This window comes from Malus domestica, chromosome 10, assembly GCF_042453785.1.
Source record: "Malus domestica chromosome 10, GDT2T_hap1".
Taxonomy (NCBI): Eukaryota; Viridiplantae; Streptophyta; class Magnoliopsida; order Rosales; family Rosaceae; genus Malus; species Malus domestica.
In genome coordinates this window covers 9,780,552-9,804,810 of record NC_091670.1, presented here as the reverse complement: position 1 = coordinate 9,804,810, position 24,259 = coordinate 9,780,552, and the positions used below count along the sequence as shown (strand labels likewise).

At 36.6% G+C, this 24,259-nt stretch overlaps 2 protein-coding genes and 1 long non-coding RNA gene across 3 annotated transcripts; 2 read left to right on the top strand and 1 right to left on the bottom strand.

The window, feature by feature from the left end:
• The first annotated feature begins 281 nt into the window (after positions 1-281).
• Positions 282-3,828, top strand: LOC103440385 (uncharacterized). Its single transcript, XM_008379060.4, has 4 exons — positions 282-539; positions 906-2,272; positions 2,505-2,533; positions 2,729-3,828. Exons 2-4 carry the CDS (start codon positions 976-978, stop codon positions 3,473-3,475), a joined length of 2,073 nt encoding a protein of 690 aa, XP_008377282.1. The 5' UTR covers positions 282-539; positions 906-975; the 3' UTR covers positions 3,476-3,828.
• A 3,377-nt stretch (positions 3,829-7,205) lies between these two features.
• LOC103440386 (uncharacterized) lies at positions 7,206-7,889 on the bottom strand. Its single transcript, XM_008379062.2, has one exon. The coding sequence runs from the start codon at positions 7,887-7,889 to the stop codon at positions 7,206-7,208; it is 684 nt and encodes a 227-aa protein (XP_008377284.1).
• Positions 7,890-13,281: 5,392 nt separating this feature from the next.
• LOC108173897 (uncharacterized) lies at positions 13,282-15,125 on the top strand. The gene is made up of 4 exons (XR_011572472.1): positions 13,282-13,480; positions 13,882-14,048; positions 14,470-14,628; positions 14,845-15,125. It is a non-coding gene; the product is annotated as an uncharacterized lncRNA (long non-coding RNA).
• Positions 15,126-24,259: the final 9,134 nt, after the last annotated feature.

Genomic DNA, 24,259 nt, shown 5'->3' with positions numbered 1-24,259 from the left:
AAGAAGAGAAATAATTGCCAAGTACAATGTCATTACAAGTTAACAGTTGTCAATTATTACATCCAAATTAACCGTAAATTCATATTTGTTGTGCGTTACAAACCCATTTATTACATCCTACGTTGTTAAAAAAACAACAAAAAATAAATGGGTCCCGTTTTTATCCTAATTTCCTAATAAAATGATTCATGTACATACTTTTATGAACAAATATATGCAATAATATCAAATAATTGAACGAATAAACAAAGTAAAAAGTATGAAAAGAGAAGGAACCAATTGGAAAAGCGCAGGTGAGTTGGGTCCCCCCCCCCCCCCCCACCTCCCCCGCGGGCGGGCCGGAGCTCACATATTGTGGCTGTGGCTATATGGCTGAGTGTTGTAAAGCCTCGGCTTTCAGATGCTCCTTCCTCTTCCTCTCCTTCTCATCCTCTATAAAAGCTTTTCTCTTTTGGGTTTAATTGCTACCTCTCTCTCTCACTCTCTCATATCTGGCAGCTTTGGTTACCATCTTCACCTCTGGATCTTCTCCTTTGGAGGTAACTTTGGCTTCAATTCTCTCTTTTAATCTTTTTTTTTTTTTTTTTTTACTTTTAATTTACAGATGATGAAATTATATACTTGGTTGCAATTATTGTGTGAAAAAATGATGGAAATTTAGGTGCCTGCATTAACAAAAATTGAAAAGTGTGTGTCTTTAGCAAATAAGAACAACACCCGAGAAGCGTTTGCTTTTATACTTTTCCCACAGTTATAATCTGGGAAAAAGAATGTGAATTTTCTTAGCATAAATTTGGAACCTTTATGTACGTATTGGATTTCCAAGGCTTAGAATTTGATTAATTTTGATATAACATATGAAAAGATGGACTCTGATGAGTTGTTGGGGTGTCTTGGCTGTTTAGGTGATTTCTGATATGCCATTGAGATCCTTGATATTTTCGAAATTGGGTAGAGTTTATAAGTCTACTTATCATGCATGGTAGTGAAGGAACTAGTGAGCTAGCTTCACATCCTTATGAATCTGTTTGGATGGCTCATCGGAGGTGCACAAGTTGTAAGTCAGAAACCGAAGCATGCGGCCATGTATCGATTCGTTATGAGGAGGCCCAACAACACAATCATGGTGTTAAGAAACATTCCTTGTTTAGAGGGTTTGATGAAGTAACTGAACCGAAAAGAGTAAGAAATATTGATGAGGGCCTCGGTTTGACAGAGAGTTCGAAGAAAACAAGGAAGGAGATATGGGAAGGCCAGTCCTTTCCAATGTTCAATCTTCCTCCAAAGACTAGTGTGGTTAAACTGAATCAGGACAATTCTACTTTCCATGGGGGATTACTTAGTGAGAATAGCCCACCGGCAATGCCTGTCTGGACTCCTACTGATGCATGGGCTCTGGAAGCCGCCCCACCACCTCCAGAGCGACAGGTGAAATATCATAATTTTCTTGAGAACAATAGCCTAGCTGTTTCCAAATCTTTTCGAGTTGAATCAATGAGATCAGATTCCAAAATTGTGCCGCATCCATCTTTCCTGTGTAGTGAAGAGGAAATTAATCTATCCAACTCTTTTCTAGCACCTCGACAACATGCCACAAGCACTTATAATCACACAAGGTCCACATTGTTGGCCCATGAGAATAACTTCCATAACAATTTTGTCTCTACAAGATCAGGGGGTTCATTGCCAAGGCAGAATGATATGGTTTTGTTACAGCATGACCCCTCCACAAGCAGTATGCAGCAACCGAATTATTTCGGTAAGAATTTCCTAGAAATGCAAAATCAGTCTTGTATTGGATTGCTTTCAAGCCACGCCAGCCCCCCAGAGGTGACCGGACTGGAAAAAGTATTTCACGGATCCGGATCTCTGCCAAGCCTGCAGCGTTCTGTGCATAACATAGAGACTATGAGAATACGCGCCACTGTCAACGCTGATGAAGAATTATCTAGGGGTCCTCGTATGTTTTCAAAGACAGCTCACCATTTTCAGATCACGAAAAAGACTGGTGTTAACTTGCCTGAAGTAGGTCAAATGTTTGGACGGTCAACTGTATCAACAAAATTGAAAGGAAAAGCTTTCAGTAATCTTTCTGGTTTTTCCACGGAGTATGGTCTCCCTCCTCAACCTAGATTGAAGCTGCTACCTTACAGGAGCTCTACAGATACCGACGGAGAGGAAGATGTAAGAGTTGTCAAGGCTCAAGCACTCGAATCATCATCTGAAACAGATATTATGGACATGGATGCTTTCCAGGATAACCTTCTTTCTGGTACTACACACCCTATCTCATATCGTTCAGGAATCTCAACTTTGTTGAACAATATTTATACCATCTTAAATGTGTAGGCTATTTAGCTTTTACAGCATCATGCTTGGATTAACTCGTGTTTTAAAAAGTAATTATCACTAAGTTCATATAGTATAAAAATATTATAAGTTTTCAGTGTATTGTTGTTTCATCATGTCTTTCGGCTAATAATGGGTTTTGCTTCTTGTATCAGGTGTGGCGGTAGTATCCACATCAGACAAGGTAACTTTTATAATTCTGCTTTTGTGAATATTTGTTAAGTAACATAGTTTTGGAATCACTATTTGTTCATCCAAAACACTTTTTATGTCGCATTCCCAGGAAACTGGCTTTTAAAGGATCACACTATGTTGAACTGAATTTAATAATATACTTAGCATAGTACTAAATTGCCTTTCTGATTTTTGAATTTTGTAGCATGTTGAGAGTGGCAAGAAGTCACCAAAATCTCGATCAGCCATCGCTTCAGGTAGAGAAGAGAACGGAGCTAGACTTCCATACACAAAATTACCGGACATAAATCAAGAGCTTCCTGATTCAGCAAAAGAAAGGGAGACGAGCACTTCAAGAACCCAGAGTTTGGATGTCGAACATCTCCTTTCCCATGCTGAGCATCCCACAAATTCAAAATCCAGATCATGTCCAGAAGGATCTCAGGGACCAGAACCAAGCAGCAGGTGGGTTAAACGGCTCAAGTTGACGGCTTCTCAGTCTGTTCATGGTACAAAAAGCTCAAAAATGGGAGAAGCCTCTTCACCTGAAAAAGTCAAGAAATCTTCTAACTCAACTATGAAGTGCAGTATAACTAGTTCACAACCTGCCACCGGCAGATTTCTTGGTAAAGAACAGATGGTGCCAGATCAAACTGCAATGGTATTAAGGAATTGTGAGTCATCTCCCATTGACTCCGCCAGGAAAGGTCCAAATATAACGCTGTCTCATCCTTGGATTCGGAGGTGGTCTAAAGTAGCATCCCAAAAGAAGTTTGAAGCAGTGGTTGCTTTTCAATCGCAATGTTTGAAGCCAACAGTGGATGAGTTTCAGAAGAAGCAGTTTCCAAGCATCGCTGCTATGGCACTCATGGGAAAGGCTATGAGTGGTTTCCATCCATGTGAGTTTGCAAACAAGGGGTCTTTTGTAGTTTGGAATACCAAGGGATTTTAAATAGACAAGTCATGCAACTCCAGAAACAAGAGTATGGTAGACAAAGCATGGGAATATGATTGTCCAACTGATGGTTAGCGTTTGCTTGACAAGGATAAGGAATGCATTGTCCATGTTTGAGAATCCACAAAGATGGCTGATTGTGGAGTTTGTAGATTATGAATGTCGCATCGGTATGTATCCAACTTGTAATGTTGGTTTCTTTTTTAGTTTTAAAAGTCGGTAAACAAAGGGATTGATTAGCGGCCCTAGTTTATTGAGTATGGCCTCTACAATGGGGGATGAGAGTGACTGTGTCAACTTCTCTTACTTAAATTGAGTAATTGGAAACTGATCTGCTAGTTGTGGTTCTATTGCTTTTCCAAAATTCTGGAAGGAATGTCTCTAATGCTTAGCAACCAAACACCGAAACTACAAAGAAAATAGGTCATCTCGGTGCATATGTCATAGACAATGTTCCTTGTGATTGTTAGGCAGGCAAGAAAGATAGTACCTGAAGCTCTGGAAGAATCGTGGGTCGTGTCCCCAAGAAAGATAGTTCTATTGCTTAGTTTTTACAATTTACTATAGTTTGGGGCAATTATACACTTCAATTACTTGCTTTTTCTGAATGAGTCGATTATGATTGGAGTAGACAGAGGAATCATTTATGCGGATTACATTGATGGCCAACCGTACAGGATATGGTCCAGAGATGCTGTTTAAGCTGATGATGCAAGGGAGGTTTTGATAGAGACGAGTTCAGGACCGACTGTGCAGTGAATCACTTCCATGTTCAGTTTTTCTTGAACTAGCGGCTTCGGCTACTAAGTTCTAAGTTTTGGTAAACAAAATGTGAGAGAGTTTTACAATCGTGTGCTGTATTGGCATTTGGTTGGTCTCCTCAATTCTTTGCTGCTTGATACTTGGTTTGAGTCTATGAAACATACCATCAATTTTCTTTGGTTGATAGATTGCTGATCTTTTTATACCTCTCAAATATTTGGCATTCAGAACGATCATTTTGGTCATGTTTTTTAAAATATTACCAAACAAGTTTTTTAGTTTTCAAAAAAGCTGAAAACTGTAAGTGAAAATACTTTGCCAAAAGAGTAGCTTTCAATATTGAAATTTAGAGATAATTTGTTTTTGAAAAATGAAAAAAAAAAAAGTTATTAAACGGGCCTTTGTAGCTATTGAGTGGCATTGTGATTGGTTTCTCATGCTTTCTTTGGCTACCCCAATTGGAAAAATAGATCTTGAAGATCTTTTCTCAACCTATGCAGGCCATATTGAGGCCATCTCCAATCGAGGGCTGGCCAGATGGCTCGTTTTAGCCCTTTGGCCCTCCAGGATATTAATATTTTAATGAACAATACATGGTCATATTTGCCTCCATCTCCAACCGAGGGCCATAGGGCTCGTTTTATCTATGTCACAAAAAGTCGTCTCCAACCGAGGGTCATAGGGCCATAGAGCCAAACATAATTTTTATGTTGGTTAATGTTATTTAATGTTGTTTCATATTGTTTAATGGTGTTTCATGTCACTTAGTTTAATTTAATGTTGTATAATGGTTTAGGAAGTTATAGGAAAAAAATAGAATTTAAAAAAAATATGAAATTCTTTTGTAAAATAGAATTTTAAAAAAAAGTATGAAACAAATTTTGTGAAATAGAAGTTATAGGAAAAAATGGAATTTAAAAAAAGTGTGAAACAAATTTTGTAAAATAGAAGTTATAGGAAGTTATAGAATTAAAAAATAGAAGTTATAGGAAAATTTTTGTAAATAAAACTGTAAAAAAAAAATTCAAAAATAACGGCTAGCTGACGTTAGCTAGGCGTTATATTCAAAATTTTCCCTACTATTCCTGTCGGTTATAACCGACACTATTGCTCTTAATCCTGTCGGTTATATCCGACAGGAAATCTGACATTTTAAAGCAAAAATAGAAGCTAGCCCTTTAGCCCTTTGGCCTTTTTAGATTTCGTGGGGCCTAGGAGCCCTCTGGCCTAGCTCTCAGTTGGAGACGATTTTCGGGTTATTTTCGGCCCTTTGATCCTCTAGACCATTCGGTTGGAGATGACCTGACTCCTAATTAGTTATACACACGCCACCTTTAATTGGATAAGTACTTTTGAAATTGCTATGTGGCAAGAACATCCTTGAAGATCTTTTCTCTAACTCTTAGCTTGGATAGATTTTTAAGTGTACTTGGAACACACTCAACATATCAAGTGTCATTATACAAGTGATTGGATACTTGAAAATGAAAATTTCAAACCACTTATATTATGACAGTTGGTATACTGGACTGTGTTTCTGACACTAAAAAAAATTCTCCCTAGCATGTAGTTGTAACAAGTACTAATAGTAAGTCTACCAATTCTATTATATACTAGTATATGCCCACACACAAAGTGTGTCCAATTTTTTATTTTTGTTTTTTAATTGAAGGAGATAGGAAGAAAGTCAGAGAGAAAACATGAGAATGGGAAGTTTAATTTTTTAATTTTATTTTTTGTAAATTATCTAAACTATATATTAAAGAACCCTCTTTATCAACATAAAAAGGATAAAAAGACTATTTAATCTTCTATCACATCAAAAAAGTTAAGGACAATAAAATAATTTTACAAAACAAAATTTTGCTCTTAATAAAATAGAAGTAACATCTAGCACTCTCTTGTGAATTATGTTTAACATATTGGTAATCCAATAAGGTTATAGTTTAGTGGGGTTACCAAAAGTTATTATAGTTAGTGCCATTGAAAGGGCAAAGATTTTTTAGTTGGTGCTTTGTATAGGTGGATGTCCCTCTTACTCTGGTTTGTGTTAGGAAGTGCTTTACAGTTGCTCTATTTGTTTCAGTTTTATAGGAAAAAGTCATCAGACTTTATGCTCCTAACTTATCCAATCCATCCCCCCCAAAACAAGAAAATTTGGAATTGATTCATAATGATGTGTTAGAACAGAATTTGGAATACATTCTTAGCAATGATGTCATACCAAACACCTCTGGAAAATTCTCTAATTATCTGCAATTTTATTCTCTTAAAATTGGAATTACCTATTTGGTTTTGGCCTATTGGCACATGCTTGGAAGTCATGCCATTTGGACAACTTTTGTTTTTGGTAAAAATGGAGAACTAAAGCGAGAGGCGAATTTTGATTGTGAGTGAGATATATGCTTACGTTATCTATTTTGCTGCCCATATGCCATGTTTGGTGTCTAAAATTAGATCACATTAATTAATGTACTAGATTTAAGGTATGTCGAAGTAAGAAATAAAGGCCGACTTTTACCTCTAAATTTTGTCCAAGTTGAAGATTGGATATTTAGTTAGTGCGAATGAAATCTCACCATTTTACATGGGAATTGGAAGGGAAATGTTTCATTCATAACTAATCCATCTTTTACCCAAGTTCCAACTTGGATAAAATTCGGAAGTTGACTTTTAATTCTTCCTTCAACATACATGAATGTAGTGAGTTGTCGAATCCAAATCCGAGCCACGAAACATGAGCAGAGAAAATTGTTGTTTTAAAAGTTTGACAAAATTACTAAATCAGTGGCATAATTGCTTCTGCTAAAAACGGAGAATAATTAGAGTGAAATATGAACAGAACTACAGTAGATTTACATTGCATGCTTTATATAGCAATGTCCTAATACATATAGAAACACCCCACAATCCCCCAAAGAGAAAAAAAAAAGAAACATAAACAGAGATTTCCCCATATTTCACCCTAGTTTACAGAGAAATCTTCTTGCAGTCGAAACTTCTGCTGCCTTGCAATGAACGACTCAACCTTGCTCCGAAACTCCTCGTTACTCATGCCGTCTTCAGGGTACACGCTCCCTGCCGGCTTCCCACCAGGCTGAACGTTTTTCTTGAACTTCTCCGTCTCTGATCGTTTCAATAAGCGCCGCGAGCTCTTGCAAATCTCATGTTCTAAATTCTCTGACTGACTCCTTGTGAAGTTCTTGACTTCCAAATTTTGAGGAGCTTTCTCAGAAAGTATGCTATCCTTAGGTGTGTTTTTTATGGCCTGGTACTCAATCACCTCGCCACGAAGTTTCTGATTTTTTTCGCTGTTCTGAACAAACTCTTCATAAAGATCATCGCCCGAGCTGCCTGTGCTCGAGTCTTTAGCTGAATATCTGCCCGACTTGGCGAAGAGAACGATAACTATTACATTTCCAATGACAAACACGAAGCGAGGACTTACCATGAAGCCGGATATGTCCTTGAAGTAAGAGCCAGAGTTCTTGACAGCATGAGGGAGTTGGACAGAAAACCTGGAAAGCAGGAGCAGAACAGCAAGCACCTCAATCAACCGAAACAAGTTTGCAAGTTTTCGAAGCTGGCGGTATTTCAAGATTGCGTTCGCCTTCTCAGTTTTGATGTCATAAAAATTGACTGAATCCATTTTTTGTTAGTGAGGTTGTGTGAGAGAAATCAATGAAAAATCCGGAAAAGGGTTTCGAAGATTTTGCGTTTCTCACTCGAAAAGGATTCGGGTTTTGATAGAGGATTCGTAACCCACCATGTCCCTGACGAGAGCCAGTAGGAGCACTACTATCAGAGTAGTAGATTTTATAAGGATTTTGATCACCGGAAGCATGAAAGCAGTGGATTCAGAGTTGTTTTAGAGAGAGAGAGAGAGAGAGAGAGAGAGAGAGGGAGGGGAAATATAGGGTTGTGTGAGATGGGATTTTTTGTTGTTGAACACTTTACATGGTGCAGGCTTTGTATTTATAAGGCCATGGGAAGATATAAGATATTTTTTTTATGAATTCTTAGGAGACTAGCCTTTTCTTTTTCTTATATTCCCCCATTCATTCTTTTCTTTTTCTTATATTCCCATTCATTTTTGCTTTATTTTAAATCTGCAACTGCAAGTTGAGGGTTTATCCAAGGCTCCATTATACTAAGGCCATCATCCTGCTGCATGATTTTCCGGAATATGGTACACTTGACTAGGATTTAGATATAAAAGAGCATGGACAAAAACATTAGGAATAAATTAGACAAATATATGACAAGATTTTTCTTTCTTTTTCTCCAATTGATTTAACTGAATTGAACTCTCGACCTTGGCCCCTAAACCCTAAATTAAATTCTTTTTTGCTAAGGTAAATGTTAAGTTGTTCACAATTAACATAAAGTCACTTAGTACTATGATCTAGTGGTATTCCTCTTTACTTGTAAGTGAGAGTTCTAAAGACGAGTTTGAACAACATTATTGCTAGTCTATTGTGAGGCTAAGCCCTCCCCTCCCCTTTAGTGTATATAATATTATTTGTTAAAAAAAAAACATAAGAAAATAGCATGCAGCGGAATTGGAGTTTAGTTAGTTATGCACCCGACATTCTAAGTTTGATTCCTCCTTCCCCTCCCCCTCCTGTATCGCTTGCAATACAAACAAACATGAAAATACCAACTGCATATTGGCAAAATTCTTTCTAGTGGCGGAAGACGTTCCATGTTCGTTTCTTTCTTCTTATGACATTTTTCTTGTATATCTTTTGAGTAATCTTAATTGCAAAGACCTTGTTAGTATCATACTAGCACATTCTTGTGAACTCTGATTAGGTATTATTGTGCTTTGAACTAAAAGTTACTAAAAGAAAAAGTGAGAAAATAATTTAGAAAAAAAGTTTAGAAATTATTGGTTTCTTGACTTCCACAGTCCATCTAATGGAGTTCCCCAGGTGGCAAACTCAGATACAAATCCATATCCCTGTCATCTAGATTCCAGGCTCAATTTCTTACTCACTAAGAATGTGCCAAGTAAGACCTAACTTTCTCTTGCTTTAGTTCATTTCTTTTTTTCTTCAAATAACTTTTTTTAATTGCCACATTACCTTTTCTTCTTTTAGTTTGGCTTTCAGTTGCTTCCGTGACCTAATTGACCCACCAAAAATAATGGCCCTCTCTTTTACTTGTGGACCACGAGGCTGTGTGGCACGTTATGAATCACAATGTTGGTTGTTTTACACCTTCCTCCTCAATCGTGGTATTTGTCCAAAAAGATTATCTCTTTGTAAATCACATGATATGAAATAAGTTTAAGAGTAGTAAGGAAACTCTAATGAATGTGTTCTTCTGCTTAAGAAGGTGCAAAGGTGGTTTAGAGTTATACAAATAAGGAATATAGTCTTGGACTAGAAAGATCAACACACGCTAATGATAATTTTTGTTGTTGTCAAAATTAGCTCAAGCCAACTAGTATACAAACAAAGCTCGCAGTAAGTTGGTGAATAATAACGAGTCAATTAATACAGAAAGATTAATTCACGCTAATGATAATCTATAGTCGAGTGACGTAAGCACTACTACAAATTTGACGTGAGCACTACTACAAAATAAGGAATGTATCTTCGGGAGACGAACATTTTTGTTAGGGTTCTACCGCACCGCATGCCAATTTTTTTTTTGGTTTTTAATCAGTTTTTATTTTTTATAACTTGAAAAAAATAGTTATCAAATGGGGACTTAAGAATTGAAATTAATATAGAAAATAGGTTTTTATATTAATACCTTACAAAATGTTGAATGCACCACACATTAAAATTTAATATTAAATGACTTATTTACTCCACTATGCAATGACAATTTTGACCTTATTAGGTTTAAAAAAAAGTAAAGATTTATAAATACACCCCAAATCACTTTTAGCGTATTATTTATCTTCTCAACTATCAAACATGTTGATTAAGAAAAATTGTTTTTGATGAATGGAACACGAAATCGATGTTTCAGGAGCTTCACATGAGGTAAGACTTCATAGTTTTCATTGTTTTAGTGATTTCGATGACATCGATAATTATTTAGCCCCAGTTTGGGGTTGAGGTGATTTTAAAAAAAACTCCTATGAAAAAAAGCTGGGAGTGTTTTTGGTGTTTGGTAAACTTAAAAAAAAGGGCTTATTTTAAAAGCTGCTGTGAGAATAAGCTGAAATCAAAGGAAAAAGCTGAAGCTGCAATTTGTAACTTTGGAAAACTGGCTTTTTTTCAAAGCACACAGACCTACATTGCTCCTTTAATGAAAAAACCCACTATCAGACTGCTTTTTTTTCCAAAAGCACTTTTACAAAAAAGTTTACCAAACACTCTGCTGATTTATTTCACAGCCGCTTATTCTCACAACACAGCCGCTTATTCTCACAGCAGCTTTTTTTCAAAGCATAGCAATACCAAACCAGCCCTTAATCTTGCGTTTGCTGCATTATTTAAACTTCTATATTCATATTTATCTTTTAGTGTTCATATGGTTAGATTCAACCCCTGAAAATTAAAAATGAGTGTTATAAGATTTGAGAAATGTGGGGTGTAAAGAAAATGTGGGGTGTATGTACAAAATATAAGATGTATATTGAAAATATGGGGTGTGGGGGTATTATGGGAAAGTAAGTGGGGTGTATTAAGATAATTTTTAAGTGAAAAAACAAATATGGGGTGTATTAAGTTTGTGGGGTTTATTCAACAATTTGTGGGGTGTTAATATAATTAGCCTAGAAAATTTCTCTTATGAAAATGTTATCATTTGTTGCAAAATATTGGTTAGAATTTAGATCAAACATAGGACATCTATTACGACCCGTCAAGTTGGATATCTATTACAGTTACTTTTCTTAAAACATAGGACATTTTCATTCGAAGCACAGTGCACATAGAACTATAGAACTATAGAAGCACAGTGCACATAGCCCATGAACGTTACGGAATTATACGTAATTAGAGATTTTGGTGGACAACGACCATATACCCCATGACTCGAAAGTAGTGTAAGCGACTTTTATTAGGCTTTAGCAAAATAGAACTCGCATTACTTAATGATACCAATAAATCTAGTTTGTTCAAACACTTAATTGATTTAATTATCAACAAAATGTACTTTTGTTTAAAGACCAACGTTTAAAAATTTTGTTTGTGTTTTTTTTTTGTTTGGAACAAAAATTTTGCAAGCAAACAACAGATTATAATTGTTAATACTTGATTTTATTACATGATATTCTACACTAAGGAGAGGGAAATTTGGAACTCATAATGTAGTTGGTTAAAGAGATGGATTCTAACCATTAAGACAATCCGCCACTTACTACTAGCACACAATTTTAAGAGCACAGAAACTCTAAAGAATAAAATATTATTTACAGGGGCTTAAGACAATTAAGGACGCAGTGTGTGTGTGTTTCGCTACTCAACGTTTAAAAAATAATCAGGGGGCGGTGAGATCTTTCCCTTGTGGTGTCATTGCGGGTTTAAGGGAATTCATAGGCGTGTTTGTTGTCGTTTGTCTTTGCATGTACTTAGGTGATAGTATTGTGTTTACCTTATGTGCGTGGAGGGTGTTGGTAAGGTTTAGGCCATGTAAGCTTATTTAAATTGTTGGTTAGGTATGGATATTTTGTGGCCGAAGAATTGTACTTCTGAGGAGTTTGTTATGTGCTAATTTGGTAAAGGACTATAGGGACCTTTTCCTGATGACTCAGAGCAGGGCTTCTTTGTCAAAGTACTGTCGTCCCTTGCAAGTTCATCAGAAGGTAAAGCACGCTTTTGTTCTTATGAGCATTATCTTTTATTAGGTTAGATGTGAGTGAAGTTTTGTATTATCTTTGTGTTGTGCATTTGTAATCTTGAAATTGTATTCCATGTTGATGATGTTCCTCGGTTTATTTATTAATGAAATTCTCATGTTTCAAAAAGACGTAGTCCATATGAATAAGACCAAATCGTTTGCAAATCATCATGTGCTAACCATTGGGTTGCTTTTAATCAGTTTTGTCCTTAGTTATTAAAAAGAAAAATGTTACAGAGATCATATTTTTGTACTGTACTATAATGGTGTATCATCTTATATTGCAAGGGGTGTTTACATGCCGTGTTAATCAATTAGTTTATTTGATCGGATGTTAATTGTTCATCATATGCCACATCCTATGGTATAAAAATGTAGCATTACTCTTTTAGAAAACTTGGTTACACGTTTTACGGGAAAAAATAGTATTGTTAGAGGCTATATAGTCAAACTCTTTTAGAAAATTTTTAGTCGTATACCCACATTAGTTAGAGCAAATATGTTAAAAATGTGTGTATATATAAATTTGATAAAAGATGTGGGTCTTTACGGGAGAATATTTTTGCTTATCACCCTCAAGTGATGGTGATACTCAATGATACATAAATTTTGAAATTTAAAATAAATACTGTACTGAGCATTACCATTGCTTGAGGGTAGTGAGAAAAAATTCACTCTAATACAACACAACATCATATTTACCACAACATTTCTATCATAGGCTTTAAGAGCTCGTGGTAGAAAGGAATCAATTATCACGGTCAAAGTCGGTCTGTGGTAGATATGATTAATTAATCACGATCATATTCGCGCCCGTTGTTAAAATTGAGTAAGTTACAATAGGTATGTAAAATGTAATGCCCATGATTGAAAACAAAAATCACCACGTGTGGTGCTTGTGGTGATTAACTAAAACCACCTCACCGCCCTTTTAAATTTCAGCACGTATTTGGCCCGTGGTTGATGTTTTTGATGTTTTATTTATTTATTTTTGTTAGCGTCTTGATAATATTTGGGGATATTAAAATTATTTACTTCCCCCGTGCACGCCACAGTTGAGTGGTTTAAAATTTTTCCCAATTGAGAGATAAGGTCGTGAAAATTGAAAACCGTAAATATCCATCGTTTCCTTATTCACTTTCAATCCTCTTGTTTCTCCATCTCCCGTCTCTTTTACTCAAAGCCCGTACCTTAATTAGAGCTGAGTGGTTTTTATTTTTTTATTTTTTTATTTTTTATTTTTTTTGCTGTTTGGAGTTTGAGCAATTATTTAAGTACATCATAATTTGACTTGCATTACTTGTTTTTATTGGAATTTTGATTGCAGGTTATGGTAGTTAATGGGAAGTTTTCAGGCCCTCTTATCAATGCTACTACAAACAACAATATTGTTGTTAATGTACATAATGAATTGAACGAGAATCTCCTAATAACTTGGTAAGGCTTTTGTATAAATATCATTATATTTCATGAATGAGACGTTTTGAGATGTTTATGCAGGTTGTGTGAAATTGATTCTTATCACATTTGTTGTTTGACTACTAAGAATTATTGTTGATACTTGCGTTCGGTTTAGTAAGCATTTCAGATTTTTAGTTGTTCGTAGAGCTCCAACCTTACCTGAATTAGACATATTTGTCACCGTGATTTGAGATAGTTGTGGTTGAAATCGTGTTGTGACATATCGGCAACTTATTGATTTTGATGTCTACACATTTCTGTTTCATAATTTGATCTTATGGGCATGGGGTTTCTTCCTATGCTTTGGTTTTACACAAAATTTTCTGGTTAAACTTGTTGTACATGGTTGGTGATTCTGCAAATTTTCTCTTTTGTAGTGCAAGTTTTGTGAGTGGGGTGCAATGATTATGATGCACCCAGATCGTGGTAATCCACTAACCCATGCAATAAGTAAAGCCAAGCAATTCGCCCCATTGATGATGTTCGAGTGCAGGGTTATTAGCCTGTGATCTTTGTATTTGATGGTGGCTGGAAAGCTAAGTATGTAAGTTTCTCTTCCTCACGTGCAACTTTTAATCATACAGCATTCGAATGAACATTTCTCATTGTACTTGACCCTAGAAAATTCCTTTCGTTGGACCTATGAGCCGAATAACCTTAATAAATAATATATGTGTGAAATTTCCCAACTTCAGTGAGCATTAAGGATTCCTTTCCTGTTTATATTCTGGTAGTTCGTTTGAAAGCTTATTTTGTTGTTGTGGTTTGTTTGTGTTTTGATCCTTATTAGATTCTAGTAGTGTTAGATATCATGTTATGAGAACAACACATTCGAGATGTGGGAACTGCAGATAATTGAGATACTTTTTTTTTAACCCCGTCTCTTGGAATAACATTTAACTGTCACCAAATTTAATTGTATTGCATTTTATGTAAACTTAAACTAGTGTTCATTTCGTTTGTAGTTGAATGGCGCAAACTTTGAGAACATTGACTTGTGTCTGAGGATTTTGCTGAATATGATGAGAAGGGAGAGTACCCGGTTATGATTTCTAATCTTTAGGCTGCTTTTGTGGTGAGGTCTTAGATTTTTTGCCACATGAAATGCACATGGGTATATAAAGGTTGGTATGAGAAGCTAATTGTTCGTTTGTGAATAAGATAGACTATTTCTTGTACTGTGAACAGAAAAACCTATGTAATTAATAGACGGTGGATGTTCTAGAAAAATTTAGAATTCATCTTTTGTACGTTATTCGATTTTGTATATCTATTCACTTTTCCTAGTTAGGAGCACAAGACTTTTTTTCCTTTTGATACATATGCTTATGCCTATGCAGATATAGAAAGCCAAGAACTGTTGCGACTCAAGCATTAGGGTTAGTATTTAACTCTCAAAGTCCTTTCATTGGAGGTGTTTGAAGAAACGTGAAGTCTTCAACTAACAATGTTCTTGTTATTGGAAGCTTGGTTTTGTTGTTAGCTTTAGTGCTTGTAATATTTGAATTTGTGATTTTTTATGTAGTTGTTAGATTATGGTGAATCTGTAATTTTGTTGGTTATTCTGTTCTAAAATATATAAGTACATATATATATATTTGTTAAATAGTTTTTTTTTTTATTTTGGAAAATAATTTATAACTGGCATTCGTTGTGGTCAATTAGTAATCAACAACGGCCATAGCACATGGTGTTAGATACCAATCTACCACGGGTACAATCCGTGGTTATATTGCATTTGACAACTAGTATAACCCGTAGTAGAAACTGAAATTTTTTATCACATCCAAAATACTAACAGGCACAATATCTGTAATGGATTGCAATTGATCACGGGCATTCACCATGATAGATGTGCTCTTTTTCTAATAATGTGTTGGGCCTTTTTTTTTTTTTTGTCATATAATGTGGCGGGCTATGAGTGGTGTGAGAAGGAGTGAGACACAAAATGAGAACGGTGAACCTAACGAAATCAAGGGAATGGGATAGATGATGATTTTTGTGTTTTGACCCATAGGGACACGCGGTCCAGTCCGGACACAACAGAATTTCTCTTTTATCGGGTGCGGTTTTAACTTCAGACGGGCTAGGTCTTTGGGCTCCATTTTCTTTATAGGTTACATTATTCAATTCTCTGCGTGTTGAGTGTGTGTGTTTGTGTAATTGTGTGTGTGAAGAGAGAGAGAGAGAGAGAGAGAGAGAGAGAGAGATGCCTTTCGAATCTTAAAAATAATGTCGAGTCCTGTTGGAAAAATTGGTCCTCCTATCCAATCCATACCACAATATATAATGTTGGAATCAGTTGCTGATTCAATTAGAAGCTTTTGTTGTTAGTGGTAATGCCACTTTTCTTGCTGGTAAAGACTTTGGAGAAGAGATAAGGCTGCGACAAACAAAAGCCACCCAGTTTAACTAATTATTGTTAAATAAAAAACTAAGTCCCTTTATTAGTGTCGATGGAACGCCAAATCTTCTTTTCAAATTGTTAATTTCTTACATGTTTCTTTATCATTTTAATCAGCTGAGATCCGATTGCCTGGAGTTTAACTGATTGGCTAATTTTATAAATGCGGTGAAATAGTTGACTCAAAAAAGTACAGAACCGATGTTATTTTGTCGAAATTGTCTTGACATTTAATGTTATTAGACTATCAATTCACTCAAATATTTATACATAACTAGGAATCCATAATGACTCATAACATAACATTGAGAATAAAGTTATCCAAAATAGTCCATGAGATTGACAAAATTCCACACTTTGGTCTCTAAGATATAAAATCGATATAAGCATTTTATGAGATTGTTTCTTCAATTTAATGGTGAAAAATGGAGATTTTTCACAAAATGACCAAAATGATTGACAGTAGACAATATCAGGAATCACTTATATCAATTTAAAATCTCATGAACAAAAATGAGGAGTTATGACAATCTCAAGAACCATCTTAATTGAAAATTAATCCATAATTTATGGAACAAAGCTACAGTTATTCGTAATTCAAAAACCAATGCGAATATATTTTCTAACATCAAAATCAGTTGGAAAGAAAAGGTTCTCTTGATTTTTTATTTGAAAAGCTAAAGACCACACAATTCTTCTCCGCCTTGATCGAGCATTTCATATTTGCTATCCATTATTTCCTATGCATACCACAAAACGCACACGTTGGATTTGAATTAGTCAACTTTATATTTATTTGTCATTTTGTGGGCAGAAATTAGATGAAGGCATGTTAAGTCTTGACATATCTTCGCATGAGAGGAAACACAATCGTTAACAACTATCCACTTTAAACATGTTCAGTGCAAAATCATCATGTCTTGGATCGACGGTTTGATAACCATTTTATTTTCAGTTTTTGTTTTGACCTTTTTTAAATCATTGAAACTTGTTTAGTAAGTACTTTCATTTAGAATATTGGGTCGTGTTCCTCATGACCTGATTACACATTCTGGAGAAGTTATTCCAAGATGATTCACGCATGGCCTGTTGGTAACTATCCATCTTCAAAGCTGAGCATACTCTCTGAAGCGTAGTTAGGGGTAAATGTGGGACCATGATTTTCTGGAACCATAGCACGTGGCAACTTGGGAGGCAAGGTTGACTGGAATGCATGTAGCCCATGAAGTGTAGGCCAACAACCTTACTCTGACAGGCTAGGCTTAAGCCCATTGAAGATACACTTGTCTCCCAAGTAAGAAAACTCTAATTCAGATCAAATTAGGATATCTTGAGGATTAGTCAACATAATCATAAATCCTAGAAGGATTGAATATCTTATCCGAGATTCTCTCCTAGATAGTCTCCCGATTTAATTGGGATTATTCTCTCCACAAGGATTCTCAAGATCTTTATAAATACTCTAGCTTGGGTATTTATCTGTAGACTTATCTTTTGATTCTGAGACGACTCTTCACCTTTTTGGACTCTTCATTCGTTCCAATGTACACATATTCTCCCTACGCTTAACATAGGCTCATCCTACATATTTGCCTTTGCTTGCGCTTAGACACATCCATAGATAACACATCTCCTTGACACCCCACCATAGACTATTTGTGGATGCAAATTTCTTCCTCATTCGTCTTGGACAAAATTGCACCTACAAAAGAATTAACACCTTAGGGTCAAGGCCAAGAGCCTCACGCGCCCACGATGAATGGGGGGGGGGCTTTGGCCGAAGAATCTCTGATGCCGAAGTTAGAATTTAGAGAGAAAAAATGTTTAGAGAATTTTTGGAATTTTGCAAGAGTGTGAGAGCTTCCCTTTGGAGAAAATGTGAGGCTTTTTATAGGAGCGTGGCCGGCCTCCTTGGGTGAGAGAGGACCGGCCACCTAGCTTTGTTTGTGGGCTCATTTGTTTCAAATTGGGAGTTATGAAATAATTAGCTAATTAATCAAAATAACTCCCTAATTAACTTAGCTAATTATTATCATAGAAAGGAAAGATGTGGTAGAAAATGTAGAAGGCATGGTTGATTTCTTTGGGGGTGAAGGATGACCGGCCTTATTGTACGTTTTGGGTAAAATGAATGACTTAATTGACAATTAAGGGATTAATTAGACAATTAACCCATTAATTAGCTAATTATCATGATTTTAGAAGGAACGTTTTAGGAGTTATGGAATGAATAAATTATTTAACTAATTGATTAGCTAAATAATGAAGTAGAAAATATATGGAATGAGATAGGTTTTGGGAATTACCTTGTGGATAGGATTTGATGAAATAGGTTTTAAATTGTTACCTATTTTGGGCACTTTTGACTTCGTTGAAGGCTGCTCGTGCGTAGGAATCCCGTTATGCCTCGTGAGTATTTTTAGGGGTGTGATATCCACAACATTCTTACTTAGAACTGCATCTATGGTTTGATTTTCCTTCTCGGAGATATATAGGCAATCCAATATGGATTCAACCACACCACCCAATTAATCTTATTCTCCCCTCGCCGTATATCATGGACAATACCGACCTGATCTCCGTATGTAGATGTGTGCGAATTTGTTTCCAACAACATGATTGAAATTTTGTGTGGCGATATCTTGATCGAATTAACCACTTGATTGTTTTCTCTATTGCGGCTACCTTGGTAACTGATGGCCAAGGCATTCGTGGCGGTGGTGGCGCTCAGCTGTTGGAAGATAGATAGAGATTAAGGTTTCTGTTATGTTTGTTTGTTTCGGTTATATTTTTTGGTCGAAAGTTTGTTTCGGTTATTGGGTTCGGCTTATTTTGTACTCGGGTTTTCCCAATTTTTTTGGATTGCTTGCAATCCTTTGTGTTGGCCCGGTAATATATGCAGGCCCAATCACAACTCTTGTCTTTTCTTAATGCAATCAAATTATTTTTTACAACAAAAAAAACTTGCTAAATTATTAAAAAAATACGTGGACAATAAAATGGTACGGACCATGAAAGCCGCACCCAATAAATTAATATAATTTCAAAGCCTCATGGTGTAACGGGAGAGAAGTTAAACCCAAGTATTTTGGATCTTTAATTTCAGGCATGGGTTGGTCTGTCAACCCAAGGGACCCCAAATGGCCCAGAAACATGTAAATTTGTAATACGAGGGCAACGAAAGCGTTGCTCCCTAACCCCTCTATCTCATCCGCATTCACTCACACTCCCCCGCCCCAAACCTTCATCTATCTCCTTCTCCCTCCCTCTCGCCGTAAACCGATCCAGTGGTACGGACCAACTCCACAACCAAGTTTAACTTGCACGTTGATCTCCACCTGTTTGTAAAATGCCTCTAAGACCATCTCCAACCATGTGATAAAACTTAAAATATAAGCTTTACACCCCCCCCCCCCAACTAAAAAAAAAAAAAAAAACCATCTTCAACCATGGGCTACAATAAATTCTGGGGATATGCAGGCTAGAGTCTCCTAGGATTTAAGTTTGGCTTAGATTATTTTGGATCCACCAAACTATCATATTTTAAACTTTTTGTTTTTGTTTTTTTTATTTATAATCTAACGACAATGATCAAATAAGGTCAAATCTAATGGTAAACAAAAGGTTTGACGGCACAAAATTAAATCTAACGTCTAATATAATTTAAGAAAATTATTTAAATTAAATTTAACTTCAAATTTTATAAATACCTATGTATTTGTATGACTTTTAATTACTTATCAGAATTTAAATATTTTTAGATTAAAATGTTCAAAAAAATAAATTAGGATAATCTACATAAATTTTATTTTAAAAAGAAGTTACCGAAAACAAAAAAGTTAGGCTAAAATCATTATTTAATAATCTCAGGCTTGTTGCAGTCCTATTGGATTAGGAATGTAATTTGTGTAAATCCTAGTGTATCTAGGAGTATCTTGTATATTCCCTTTAGTAGTTAAATTCCTATTAGAGTTGTAATACTAATAGGGTAAGGATATAACCTTCCCTATTACTATAAATAAAGGCACAATGAGGTGATACAGCACACACCTTAGAATTACATCTCTCTTTGTTACCGCTGGCCTCTCTCCCTCTCTGTCCTTTATACAATTCAGTCAAATAAGCTTACAATATGTTATCAGCACACTCTTGCCAGAAGCTCAGGAACTGAAGGATCATGGATGAGGCTTTCTTCTACAAAATCAAAGGCTTCCAATTATTTTCTACCAATCAGGTTCTTCTAATATAAATTAAGATATTTGAAAAAACCTTGAAGCATGAAAACATTCCCCATGATGCATGAACCCCTACATTTATATTTCCTTTCAATTATATATATTGTATATATGTTCATATATTTTGTCAATATATACTTGTTAATGCGAGACGCAATTATGCTACGTGGAATTTGTGAGTCAAAGCATCAAAATTAATTTAAAAGCAATTAGGGGTTTAAACCATAGAATTCGAAAAAGAAAAAAAATTATAAAAACTTGGGATTTTTTTTGCAGCACCGCAGCTGCACCACTGTGGCACCATCGCTAAACCATCGTGCTGTCCTGCAGCCCAACCGTGTGGGGAACGGTGTCATTTTCGACACCCTGGACCAAGCATAACAACCTTTTGGGCTTGCTGCCATTAACTCGCAACCAGGCTTCGACATGGGTTGAATTGCACATGGGCTTGAAACCCTAGTCCATACCTAAGCCCATTCCAGCACAGCCCGAAGCTATGCTGAGCTTATCCCTGATCGGGCATGAAGCCCCGACCCACGCCAGCATGCTAGAAGCTTGCTGGGCTTTGCCTTTGCCACAACTCACAACTTTATAAGCCAGCCCATGTGGTTGGGCTTGTCCTTCCAGCCCAACAATCTAAAAACCAGCTTCAGCTGGGCTTCCTTGCACCACCAGCAAGCCAGCCTTGGGCCGGGCTTGCCCCGTGTACTGGTTTCGGCCCACATCCTCAACAGCCTTGTTGTTGGGCTTCCTAGACGCTCGGCCCGTGGCCTACAGCCACCCGAGGCCATATGCTTCTTTAGGGCTTTGCCCTACTCACAGTACTCAAGCCCAATGCTATTGGGCTATGGTTTTTCGAATCCAATGTTATTTTTTTGGCATTCTCTATAATTTTAACCCTAATGTCATAATTATTTTTGCTTCTACGATCAACCTAGAACGGTCTCAATCTATTGACTTAATTAAAGTGACCAACAGTCCATTAATCTGACAATTAATCCAAAATTATTGGCTTGAAGCTCACTTTTTGGCAATTAACAATTCAATAAATTATTTCGTTTCTTTGAACTGTTGACTAACTTTCGTAGTCCCAAAGCACTCACACTTGGGTTTCTGAAGCAATCCATAAATCCACTACACTTTATTGTATATTGTATTTTGTGTTCTTGCAGGTACCCCTATATATGAACTAAACGTTCATAACTAAATCGAACATGTAGTTTTGAATTTAGTGCATTTGAAACCCGAAGTTTTCATTCAAAACTTACCACATGAAACCTGTAGCTTTCATGCTTAAATTAAACCAATACATGCCTACATAACCTGAATGTTCTACGATATATGTTTATGGCTTTCCATATGACTAACCATGTTTTGTTGTACCCTCTGTTTAGGGACATGTCGAACTTGAACAAACTCGATTTCACTGCTTTGGAAGTCTCTGGAAGAAACTACCTGAAATGGGTTCAAGACATGAAGCTCCATCTTACTATAAAAAGTCTTAAGAGCTACTATCGAGGAACCTATCGACGATGAACCCGTTGACGAAGGTCAGAAAGCTACTGCTATGAACTTCATCCGTAGGCACATCCATGATGCACTGTAGACTGAGTACCTCACAAAGGAGGATCCACATATCATCTGGCTCGCTCTAGCCAATCGCTTCAATCACTTGAAAGACATTTACTTGCCTGAAGCAAGACACGACTGGCAGCATTTACGTTTCCAATACTTTAAGTCTATGAATGAATACAACTCTGAAGTTTGTAGAATCTGATCACTACTTATGTTTGTAAAATTCGATCACTATTTAAGTTTTGTAATGAAGACTTAATCGAACAGGATCTCTTAGAGAATACCTATTCGACCTTCAATGCCACCAATATTATCCTGCAGCAACAATATAGGGCACAGAAGTTCACCAAATTTTTGGATTTGATATTTGTTTTACTTTTCGTTGAAAAGCAGAACCAGCGTTTGATGAAGAATTATCAAGCTTGACCCATTGGTTCGAATGCTCTGCCTGAAGCACATGCAACCCATTTTAGCAGCCACAACTAACGAAAACCCCATTGTGGCCGTGGAAAAGGGTGGCAAGCCCCACCACGGGACAAAGTTCAACAAAACAGAGGCTTACCCAAAGGAGGAAATTTGACCCAGAAGCGCCAAACCTTGCCCCTAAGGCCCCAAACTTCAAGAACAAGGGAAAAGCTACCGTTCAATCGATTTCCATTGAACTGGACATGTGCTATCGCTGTGGATCAAAGGATCATTGGTCATGCATATGCCGAGCTACCCCCGAGGCTATTGCCAAGTATCATTCCGGTCGTGAGACTAACTTTGTGCATGTGGAACTTCCTGAAGATAATACTACAACTCTGGAGGTTTCAAATTTTAAGGAGGCATACGCTCCTATGGAAGATTAAAGTTTTATTTTTTCAAGACATGTTAGGGTGTTTTACACCCCTAGTGGCCTAACCCACTAGGAGTGGCCTAACCCCCCTAAATTTCTAGGTTTATGGTTTAATTTTCGGACAATTTTTCTAAGTATTTGGAATTATTTGTTTGGTTTTGGTTTGTTTTGAATTATGGTTAATTATTTTATGGATATTATTTCTCGAATTAATTAATGGAATGAATGGAATTATATTTATGCATGTGACCGATTCAATTAATTTATTTCTAGGTATGACTAGTGGGGAAGTTAGTTGTCTAGCTAATAGTGCCACCACGCATACCATATTACGTGAGAAACACTATTTTACTAACTTCGTACATAAAAATGCACCTCTGACAACCCTCTCAGGCCCATCCAACCTGATAGAAGCATACGGAAAAGCCCGTATAATGTTGTCCAATGGTATTGAATTAACCATTAAAGAGGCACTTTATTCTCCACGTTCCGGAAGAATGTTGTTGAGTTTTAGAGATATTCGAGATTATCAATATCATGTTGAAACCACTGAAGAAAATGGTTATGAATTTCTTTGTATCACTTCTTACGAATATGGTAATAAGTGTATTCACGAGAAGTTGGAACGTTTCCTAAGTGGGCTGTACATAACAACCATTCAATCTGTTGAGACCCACCATATGGCAGGCCCTATGGCCAAGTTCCAGACCACTTTGCTGCTTTGGCATGATCGAATGGGACACCTCGGATGAGATATGATGCACCGTATCCTCAAAGCATCACATGAGCATCACTTAAAATCTTATCCTAGCCATCTGCTTTGCAAAGCATGTTCTCTGGGGAAGTTGAACATTCAACCCTCACTTACAAAGATTATTCATTACCCTCCTAAGTTTCTTTAGAGGATTCAAGGGGATATTTTTGGACCTATCCAACTAACATGCGGACCATTTATATACTTCATAGTGTTGGTTTATGTATCGATGTGATGGTCACATGTCTGCTTATTATCCACACTCAATGCAACATAAATGATTAAGCTTAAGGCTCACCACCCTGATTATCCGATTAAGTTGATTCGACTGGATAATGTTGGAGACCTTACGTCATAGACTTTTGACGATTATTGCATGTTTATTGGGATTGAAGTTGAACATTCTATACCCCATGTTCACACCCAAAATAGCCTGGCATAAGTTTTCATAGAGTGCCTTCAAACAATAGCTCGGACTTTGGTTATGCGAACTAATTTACCCATATTTTCTTGGGGCCATGCAATATTGCACATAGCTATGTTGGTTCGCCTGAGGCCCACCGCTACCCAACCTCATTCACTTTTACAGTTGGTTACTGTATACGAGCCTGGCGTCTCGTATTTACATGTGCTTGGGTGCGCAGTCTATGTTCCAATAGCGCAGCCACTATGTACCAAAATGGTTTTCAGAGAAAAATGGTTATGATTCGCCATCCATTATTTGCTATCTAAAGCCATTGACATGAGATCTCTTTACCGTACGTTTTGTGGATTGTCACTTTGATAAGACAATCTTCCAGTCGTTAGAGGGAGATGAGATAAGTAATGTTCCTGTAAAACGCAATGAATTATCGTGGATTACTCCCACTATGTCTCATATAGATCCCCGCACCCCTAAGTTTGAAATTGAAGTGTGACGTATTCTAGATCTTCAGAGCATCGCTCAAAA

Excerpts from the sequence above, each read along its gene's own strand:
- LOC103440385 (XM_008379060.4), top strand. The coding sequence starts at position 976 with ATGCATGGTAGTGAAGGAACTAGTGAGCTAGCTTCACATCCTTATGAA. Across the intron at positions 2,273-2,504 it reads CCAGGATAACCTTCTTTCTG|GTGTGGCGGTAGTATCCACA; the intron begins GTACTACACACC and ends TTCTTGTATCAG. Across the intron at positions 2,534-2,728 it reads TAGTATCCACATCAGACAAG|CATGTTGAGAGTGGCAAGAA; the intron begins GTAACTTTTATA and ends TGAATTTTGTAG.
- LOC103440386 (XM_008379062.2), bottom strand. The coding sequence starts at position 7,889 with ATGGATTCAGTCAATTTTTATGACATCAAAACTGAGAAGGCGAACGCA.